This window comes from Pseudoliparis swirei, chromosome 22, assembly GCF_029220125.1.
Source record: "Pseudoliparis swirei isolate HS2019 ecotype Mariana Trench chromosome 22, NWPU_hadal_v1, whole genome shotgun sequence".
In the NCBI taxonomy this organism is placed as follows: domain Eukaryota; kingdom Metazoa; phylum Chordata; class Actinopteri; order Perciformes; family Liparidae; genus Pseudoliparis; species Pseudoliparis swirei.
Genome location: NC_079409.1, coordinates 13900432 through 13910076, shown reverse-complemented (window position 1 = coordinate 13910076; position 9645 = coordinate 13900432). Strand labels below are relative to the sequence as shown.

Below are 9645 nucleotides of genomic sequence, written 5' to 3'. Positions count from 1 at the left end.
TTGAAGCTCTTTAACTGTAGCTGATTGTTTTCCCCATATTAATATATATATATTTAAATGGTTTAGTTGCGATGCAACTAACTTATGTTGAAATATAATGCATATCGTGGGTTACATGTTTGGAAAGGGCCTGGGCATCTTTATTTAGCAGTGTGCACTATATTCTTTAAAATCAACTTGCGGGTGCAACATAGCTTTTTACTCAAGTATTATATTGAATTACACTAGACTTAGTGGATGACTGCTAATTGGTCAGTATAGGTCGAGTAGTTGCCTGTTTCTTTAACCTAATGTTTTATCCTTTGCAGGCCCCATAAAAAGCCGCCATGCCCGTTGCCAGGAGTTGGGTTTGTCGCAAGACTTACGTAACCCCCCGCCGTCCCTTCGAGAAGTCCCGTCTCGACCAGGAGTTGAAACTCATTGGTAGGCTGAGATTTCATTAACACCACTTTAACTTAAAATGCACCCTGTTTTAGCCTAGACATCGCTTGACGTTGACTTTTATTGTCTCTTCAAGGCGAGTATGGTCTGAGGAACAAGCGTGAGGTGTGGAGGGTCAAATTCACCCTGGCTAAGATTCGCAAAGCTGCCAGAGAGCTGCTCACTCTTGATGAGAAGGATCCCAAGCGTCTGTTCGAAGGTATGCAAAATCAATTAATGTGCAGCTTTAAGTGTTGTATTGGCCGATGATTATGAAAAATTTCGTCAGACTTTGCTGGTGTCAAGAATTCCTCGTGAATGAGGCCAATAATGCCACTTTAATCAAGTGGCATCATGCACCTGTGTTTTTTTAAAAATCACTTGTGTTTTACAGGTAATGCTTTGCTCAGGCGTCTGGTGAGGATTGGTGTGCTGGACGAGAGTAAGATGAAGCTGGATTACATCCTGGGTCTGAAAGTTGAAGATTTCATGGAGAGGAGGCTGCAAACTCAGGTCTTCAAGCTTGGACTTGCTAAAAGCATCCACCATGCTCGTGTCCTTATCCGCCAGAGGCACATTCGGTAAGTTCCAAGAGAACACGTCAAAATATCCAGGAGTCACAAGTCTTGTGAAGGACTCATCAGAAACTCCATGCTTCCTCTTTCATCAGAGGCCCGTCAACTTGTAACGCTCTCCCCTGAGAAGTTAAAACTCATAAAGGTCAATTCGGTATCAAAACCGTATACCTTGTCAATAAACATTACCCAGAGCTAATCCTGCCACCAAGGGCTTGGACTGTGCTATCTGGTCATGTGATGGCTATCGGGTAAGACATGGAGGCTTGCACTTCGGGCTACTTCTACGATGTACTTGAATACTGTATTTTAGCATTTTCTGTTTGACTTTCCCCCTGTTTATAGTTCATTGATGGCAGTAGCCCATCTGCATTTAGAAAAAAATAGTAAATGTGTTCATAACGTTTGAAATGTATGCAAGTTTTCTAAATATCTCTCTTTGCAGTGTGCGCAAGCAGGTGGTCAACATCCCCTCCTTCGTGGTGCGCCTGGACAGCCAGAAGCACATTGACTTCTCCCTGAGGTCTCCATACGGTGGTGGACGTCCAGGCCGTGTCAAGAGAAAGAACGCCAAGAAGGGCCAGGCTGGAGCTGGAGGAGCTGATGATGAAGAGGAGGACTAAGAAGGATGTCGTCCAGGAAGTGTTCTGATGCTACCTGTTCTGTCACATTTTCAATAAAAATATTTGGTCTTGCCAGAATACTGAGTTGTTCCATTTGTCTCAATAGTGGCTCTAATGAAGCCAATACTCATATATTGTATATAACTTGTTTCACACTTTAATTGTGGCATACTTATTATTTCTTAAAATGGCTGTACTGTAGTTATACCCGAGGTTCTGCAGTGCATTAGGTATGTGGTTAATCATCTACCAGATATGTAGTTTATCGGACAATCCAGAAGCCAATGGTCGATCCTCCCCTCCAGTTAAAATGGTACAGTCCATGATATCGTTCTCCACCCAGGAAGTGAGTGTTAGAGTGCGAACTGAATGGTGTGTTTGAATGTGCGCCCTGTGCCAGAGACCAGTTATTGAACCGCGGTGATTAACAAGTGTAAGTAAAGCTTTAGCTGACTCGCTAATTCAACGGTTGGCTGCTGCGTTAACGTAACGGCCTGCTGCTTCAGGCTGCTCGGCGCCAGTAAACAGACGAGATCAACGGTAGTGGTTCAACCTCCGCCTTTCACTTTGTTTTGATTGTCACAATGTATGTGACTTTCCCTTTTCTCGGTGCATGTTGCTGTTAGCTAACCTCACGTCTAGTCTAAGCTCACCCGGAAGAAGTTTAAGGACAAGAGACTGATGGTTTGTGGCGGACACGTTTAGTCACCTCACAACATGAAACTGTCATGTAATCTGTTTTAACTCCGGACTGAAAGCGATCAGAGAGGCACTAGTTGAGCGAGTTATCGGCTACTTCTTATGTTCGCCTGTGGATGAGTTCCGTTGTGGTATTTCCGTATTATGTAATATTGTAAATGCATTGTCCCTGGCACCTAACATGTTTATGGACTCTTTCATCTGAGCTGTCAACATAGTCCAGTGTTCTGCAACGAAGTTACTAGGTGCTCTTGCACAAGTCGCCGGATATGTTGTGAAATGCACCCTGAAGATGTTCTCAGTGTTGCTGGTCAAATTAAATACATCTTATGGGCACATTTTAAAAAGTAAGCAATGAAATTCCAAAGATAAATGGTAGAGACATTAGCATATTTAGGATGAACGAATGTTGAATGAATTATGTTGCAAACAATTATGTCCCCCAAATATTGAAATTAAAGGGCTATATAAAAATAACATAGATATGAGGCAATATTTCTTTGTAATTAACAAATACAAACGTAGCGACACACCCTCACTTACTTTTGGGCGAAGTATTCCCTCCACTTTGTCATAATATGTGATGAAGCTGACAAAATCCCTTAAATCAATATATCTGTGATGCAGTCTCAATGAAAATAGAAAATATTAGCTTCACCAAGATTTATAGCAGGATATTTGAATGGATTGTGTTCATACTTTTGTCTGTGTGCTGTTCCCTTATAATTATGGATTGTCTATCCATACATTTTCACATGTATGTAGTTATTTATATAAGTTTAGGGCTGACCTGTGTTTCTGTGCCAGCAGAGCGATGTCTCCTGATGAGCTCGTGTACTTGGGAATTCTTGCTGCCTCCATACCTGTTGGATTCCTCTTCCGTTACCTCAGTCAGTATTTTGGAACATGACATAATAATAAGAATACATTCATATTTTGTTCTACTAAAGTTGAACAGTTGCTTCAGTTTTGCATTGTGGCACAGAAAATAAACTAGCATTTAAAATGTTTCACATATAGACAAAGATTAAGAAGATTTGTTTTAAATGAGGTTTTTGTCCTTTAACGTCGATAAGTTATGGAGAAATCGACATTCTTCTTTCTTGTCGAAGCCTGGTGCCTCTGTTACCCACAATGCAAGTCATCTTTTTAGTTTTTTTGAATTGCTGTTGGAGAGGAGAGCAATATGTGGAAACACACAGATTCCTGAAGCCTTGACGCTGTGTCTCCAGTGCTTCCCCCACCCCAGCGCAGCTCCTTGAGGTTGCAGGAGGCTTCATCGTTTATCTTTGCTTTCACTTCAGGTCCTCCTGTGAAGCAGGGGGCGTCTCTCCTTCTGGGCCTCTCGATCACCATCGCTACTTGTCACATCCACACCCTCCATTCTATTGTGACAGTGATTGGAGTATGGATTATCATAAAGAGCAGCTGGCGGTAACGTATTTCACTGAAACACTTCACTGTTTGTACAAAAGTCAGGAAAGTTGGCCCGGAACATACAACCATTTTTTTTCTCCAGTATTAGATACGTCATCTTTGAGATGTCAACAATATAGAAAAAGGCCCCATACAACTTCTCAGAGCCCAATATATCTTGAAAGAGCTTGTTTTGCCTTACTTACAGTCCAAAGCCCAAAGATATAACATTTCCCATTACATATGACCAAAAAAAGCATTAAATCCTCATATTGGAAACAAATCATTTTATCTTGTGACTGAACTTGTTTATCTTGTCTTTGCTTTTAGCTTCTCTCGTCTCCTTTTGTTTATTCAAAATTAATGAATATATAATTTATTTCTGTCGGTAAAAGTGCTTCTACCTTATTTTCCATAAAATATCGTAATAATTGTATTTATTTATGTAAAAAAAAATACATGGATTAGATAAATGACCATTTCTAATACTATTTGATTTCACTGCGGTGCCACACAACAGGAGTCAATAAGTGCAAAAGGGACTAGACTGTAGAAAGTGTGCAGACAGAACATGTAATCACTCATACCACCTGTCTCTGTCTGCTAGGCATGCCCCAGCACTGAGTCTCACCTGGACCTTCCTCTACCTCCTCTTCTTCCGTCTGGTCACTTGGTTCGGTCTGCCAACACCGACACCTTTTGCCAACGCCATCCAGCTACTTCTCACTCTGAAGGTACAGCGCCATTGTCAGATCTATGGACGCCACCGTGTCCTTTAAGTCTGGACATCTTTATTCATATATTTTCCTGCTTCTAACTCAGATGGTGAGTCTCGCCAACGAGGTTTACAGCTTCCACGTGGAGAAGAAAAATGAATTGAGCTCTTTTGCCAAGTCTCCCATCATTGGTGGTCTGTCGCAGGAGCCCTCCCTCTACGACATTCTGTCCTATAGCTACTGTTATGCCGGTATAATGACCGGTAAGTCTGTGGAAACGTCCGACGGTCTGAATAATGTTGGTGGGAGGAAGTTGTGTCCATTCTGATTTTCTAAGTGAACTTTTAGAAATCAATCTTATCTTTGTGTGCAAGCTGTATATATTTATGTCTGTTGCATGCATTTTAACTGGTGTCTCTCTTTGTCTCACTCTTGCTACTTGTCCAATAATGTGAGTCCATATTGTTTTTTCCATATTAAATAGAATACTTCTGATATTTCATATACCTCTACTCTCTTTTTGTTTTCTTACTCTCGTTTCCTTTACACCACCAACCTCTCTTCTTTTGAACCACACTGTCCTCCACCGTTTCCCTTTGTGTCTTACATTATCCCTGTTGTCCATTTCTCTCTTTCACTGTCTTCTCAACGCTTTCTTTATTCCATAATCTCCTTCCTCTATCTCCCTAAAGGTCCGTTCTTTCGCTTCCAAACGTACGTTGACTGGCTGAAGCAGCCGAGCCCGCAGGCTCTGCCCGGCTGGGCGCCGTGCCTTCAGCGGCTGAAGTTTGTTCCTGTGTACGCCGCTTTGTTTGTGGCTGTCAACCAAGTCTTCCCACTGGCCTACGTACGCACAGGGGAGTTTCTGGACCAAAACCTTTTCTTTCGGTATTGTTAACCTTTTATTAATACTAACAATGTCAGTAATAGGAGTTGTAGATTTATGATGGATAATAATCATCATAATTTCACGAATATGTATCAATAATGTCAATGCTGTAAGAAGAATACACTGAATCAAAGCAACTAATATAATGAAAGATCTTAATCCAGCAAAAAAACCTGAATAAAACATACATGCTTCTTTTATGTAATGGAAAACATTTAAATGTGGTGAAAACACATCATAATATAATGTAGACATATTTCAGAATATTTCCTAAAATGTCCTGGTAGCCAGTTAACTTTAATGCCAGTGTAATGATTGTACAATATGTTTCTACTCATTTATTTTCAGGAGTGTGGCTGCTGTTGGTCAGAAGAAGGCAAATGAAATGAGACAAATGAATGAGAACAAAGCACAGAGTGCGATTCACAGTGAGCTAAATACAACGGGGCCGAGGTTTAGGATAGTCGTGGAGGGCCCAGTAGCAATTTAGGGTTGAATGTCTTGGTAAAATCCCGACAGTTGTTTGGTCCGGCAGAGATGAATGATGCGCTCTCCTCTCCGTCACCAGGATGTTCTACATGGTGGCGGTATTCTTCGTGTTCAGGATGCGTTTCTATGCCGCGTGGTGTGGAGCGGAGGCCGGTTGTATCAGTGCAGGTCTGGGCTGCTACCCCGAGAAGGCACAGTCCAAACCTGGAGGAGGACCCACAGTCAACTACAGGTACACAGTCACCAGACTAACAAGTATATTGAATGCATCAGTATTTGTGTATTTGGTCAAATGTGATCGCATTCCTCTCTAACATCTCAGTGTATTAAGTTCATACTTTTGTTGTTGATATTTATGCCAATGTTTTTTTTTTTCTTCCCTCGTGGCCAGTTCTGATCCCACCAGTGAAGAGAAATATGACTTCAAAACCATCCAGAACATCGACTGCTACAACACAGACTTCTGTGTGAAGGTCCGCCATGGCATGCGTTACTGGAACATGACGGTGCAGTGGTGGCTGCATCACTACATCTACCCCAATGCCCCGTTCAAAGTCTACGCTCTCAGGTCAGGCTTCATGTGTGCAGCGGTTTCTGCTTGTTTCACAGGCATGCATCCACAAACTCACCCATAAATCCCTGTTTAGTGCATTTTTGCATTCAAATAATGGACCTGTGCAATGAGATGCTATTTTAATATGTTAGATGTGATGGTGTAGTCATGCTTCTCTCTTGTTTCTGAACAGCTTTGATCTTTAAATGTGAAATTTCCTCTCCGACACAAATATAAAATAATCCTTCTGTCGAATTCTATGCAAGTCTTTAAAAAAGGGTCACGATTATATGTATTGGTTGTTTTAGTAAAGCATGAATCATTTCTTATGTACATACTTATATAAACAGCTGTGTACTTTAGTTTTGAATGAAATAAGAGTAAATGGTGCATTGTTTGCGGCTGCTGTCATGGATTTAGTTCACTGTGAGTATTTAAGGCAACAGGATGATGTAAACTACAGGTAATTCTCTATAGGAATAGAGGAACAGGTCTCCCGGTGCAATAGTGTGACTTATTTGTGTGTTTAGAATATTTTTGACTAATACTTCATTAGGATAATTTTTGGTTTTGGTCTCCTCTTGGTATTTGTTGACAATAATTCAAATACAGAATATCACCAGATGTGTCCCTTAAACTTAACTTATTTTGCCCGTAATCCATTCTGATCCTGCGCCAGCATCTTGAAATCATTTCACCTGAAATATATGAAACGACAGAAGACAAAGCGCCTCCCGGTGGCGGGTCCGTATGACTTTAACCTCTCTCCTGTTGGTCTCTCAGGGCCGGCTGGACCATGTTCATCAGCGCCTACTGGCATGGACTACATGCCGGTTACTACCTCTCCTTCCTCACCATCCCCCTGTGCATCGCAGCCGAGTCTGCCATGGAGGCCTCTGTTCGAGCTAAACTGGGTCCTTCTGGTCAGAACATCTTCGACTGGGTTCACTGGTTCTTGAAGATGAGGGCCTACGACTACATGTGCATGGGCTTCGTGCTGCTGAAGGCCTCTGACACCATCGACTACTGGATGTCCATCTACTTCATCATGCACATCATCGCCGTTGGCTGTATCATAGTTGGCTGGACTCTAAAGGGAGGGAAAGAGGAAGGAAGAAGAGGGGACAAGGAGGAGAAAAGAGAGGGAGAGAAGATAGAAAACTTGAAAACTGGGGAAAAGACTGGCTGAAAAGAGGAGCAGAAAAGAACTGGGTGGGTACTTTTTGGGGTTACTTAAAGACTAGAATTTATAAACATACATCGCACCACCTCTCATCTTCCTAGACAAAAACGTCATACAGGTCCAATAAGATCAATTGTGGGAAAATGTGAAAGTTATTACAAATGTGAGATAAATCAAACAAAAGCGCGACAACAATAATCTGGTAAAAGACATTCCATATATGTACATAGACATAAAAGCACTGGGAAAACTGGGAGAGGAATGTTTGAGCTCAATGAATGTTACTTTTATAGTGTGCGTGGCAACTGGGTGGAGGTAACAGTTAAACAGCATGTGTACAGCCCGTGGGCTTTTACTTCACGATACCTTCCCCGATTTGAAAGTGAACTTTATTACCACTCAAATTTAGGATGTTGAAATATTTAAAAAAATGCTCTTTTATAAACGGTCAGTACGGGTTGTCAAACATTAATAAATCAAATCCTCGTAATGGTCTTAAAAATAGTTTAAATGAAATAGGATTCAATTGAGTTTCCATAACCAACCAAACATTCCAGCGGCGCTCAGTATTATGTGAAAGTACATCTACACTGGAGTACAGAATGGAGGGGTTGAGATGGAAAAGAACCTCATGATGGTGTCAGGAGTCAGACGAAATTATATTTATTTATTTTTTCGAATTTTCCTAATTTGACAGTATAAAATATGTTCGCTGCCATTTGGCGTTGTACATTTACTGCGGACTGTTTGTGTCCACAGTAAACAGTCTGAGTGTAATTATGTTTTTGTGATGGTTAAGTGCTGAGAAAGTACAACGTGAAACTTGCTGGGCGCTCAATAGTACATTTGCATTGTTGTCTTATTACACAAGGAGCTTTGTGTTTTAGATTTGGTGTCCAGCATTACAATGTTCCTCATTTTGTTTGCTAAATATTTCAGTGCTTTGTTTACTCCCTTGATGAATCCAAAATGTCTCTGTTTGTCTCTGAGGAACATCTGCGCTATTGTGTACGAGTGTGTGTAAGATAGCAACTGCCAACATGTCTGTCCTGCCATCGTGGACCGGTCCGGGTCGGGAACAAACATTTGATACAACACGTCGCCGGTTTCACAGAACTATAAGCTGCCAACGAAATTCATGAATATCAGCACAGCTCGAGCCGGGATGAGGTCATTGGAACTCTGTTGCTTATTTTTCTGTGATTAACTGGACAGTTGGAAAACACACTCAGTGTCTAACAACTCCACTGTGTGTGTGTGTGTTTGAAATGAGCACAACTCACTGCACAATTAAGGTCACATGATACCTCAAACTGAGATCATTTGAATTACAAACACATTTAGTTTCACGCCTTCACCAGGACCATCTCTGTGCCACAACCCAACCCTCGTAGAAATGAGTCCCTTTGTTTTTATAATTGCTCGGTTATTATTGTGTCTATTTATTTGTCGGCCTGTTTATCTTCACACGCTGCACCGACTGTAACACTCCCTGCTCTGTTCCAGTGTTACTTGTGGAATACATTTCAGCATTTCCCCACAATGTTACTGTCTTGCCTATTCTCTCTCTAAAGTATGCTTTATAAGGATGTCCGTGAATTTGTTTGTTTATTATATGGAGTTCTTATTACCTTGTGTAAATCAGCAAGACAATGCTTGTAGAAAAAGGCTTTTATACATCGCATTGTTTCGGTTGTCAGACTGGGAACCATCAACTCATGAAAACACAGCTGCCTGGTTACCTCCCAACAGGGTTTCAGGGCTTCTTTTGAGCCTCTTTAGGCGAAGAGAGACAGCACCCCTTTGTTAAATCAAACATGTTGTACTTACTTGTAACATTTAAATTATACATTGCATTTGTTCCCATAACTGCCCACAATTTATATTCACCAACATGATTTCTGAAGTTCACTCGTCTTTGAACTCCACAATAACACAAATTCATTTGAAGTATAACCGGTTTTCTTGCTGAATGCAAATAGTAAATGAATGACAACCTTCTCCATGGAAATAATGGGTTAAACCACACAAGGAAGTGCCTGTGTGGTCATTCAGAGGGTTTAAAGTCCGTGAGAGAAAACA

The 9645-nt window shown here is 41.2% G+C and overlaps 2 protein-coding genes across 6 annotated transcripts; both read left to right on the top strand.

Annotated features, from left to right (window-relative positions):
• Window positions 1–308: 308 nt before the first annotated feature.
• Window positions 309–1696, top strand: rps9 (ribosomal protein S9). 2 transcript variants are annotated; one of them, XR_008835465.1, is made up of 5 exons: window positions 309–423; window positions 518–640; window positions 815–1001; window positions 1091–1246; window positions 1441–1531. XR_008835465.1 is itself a non-coding variant. In XM_056445000.1 (4 exons), the coding sequence occupies exons 1-4, from the start codon at window positions 327–329 to the stop codon at window positions 1616–1618; spliced, it is 585 nt and encodes a 194-aa protein (XP_056300975.1). In that variant the 5' UTR covers window positions 309–326; the 3' UTR covers window positions 1619–1696. The 2 variants fall into 2 exon arrangements, 1 of the variants encoding a protein (XP_056300975.1); XM_056445000.1 differs by lacking the exon at window positions 1091–1246 and having other exon boundaries at window positions 1441–1696.
• A 268-nt stretch (window positions 1697–1964) lies between these two features.
• Window positions 1965–9153, top strand: mboat7 (membrane bound O-acyltransferase domain containing 7). Of its 4 annotated transcripts, none has more exons than XM_056444992.1 (9): window positions 1965–2051; window positions 3128–3207; window positions 3622–3751; window positions 4341–4467; window positions 4556–4712; window positions 5142–5337; window positions 5907–6059; window positions 6219–6395; window positions 7164–9153. In XM_056444992.1, the coding sequence occupies exons 2-9, from the start codon at window positions 3132–3134 to the stop codon at window positions 7567–7569; spliced, it is 1422 nt and encodes a 473-aa protein (XP_056300967.1). In that variant the 5' UTR covers window positions 1965–2051; window positions 3128–3131; the 3' UTR covers window positions 7570–9153. The 4 variants fall into 4 exon arrangements, with proteins under 4 accessions (XP_056300967.1, XP_056300970.1, XP_056300969.1 ...); XM_056444995.1 differs by having other exon boundaries at window positions 1978–2051; window positions 3125–3207; XM_056444994.1 differs by lacking the exon at window positions 1965–2051 and adding an exon at window positions 2068–2158.
• The last annotated feature ends 492 nt before the right edge of the window (window positions 9154–9645 follow it).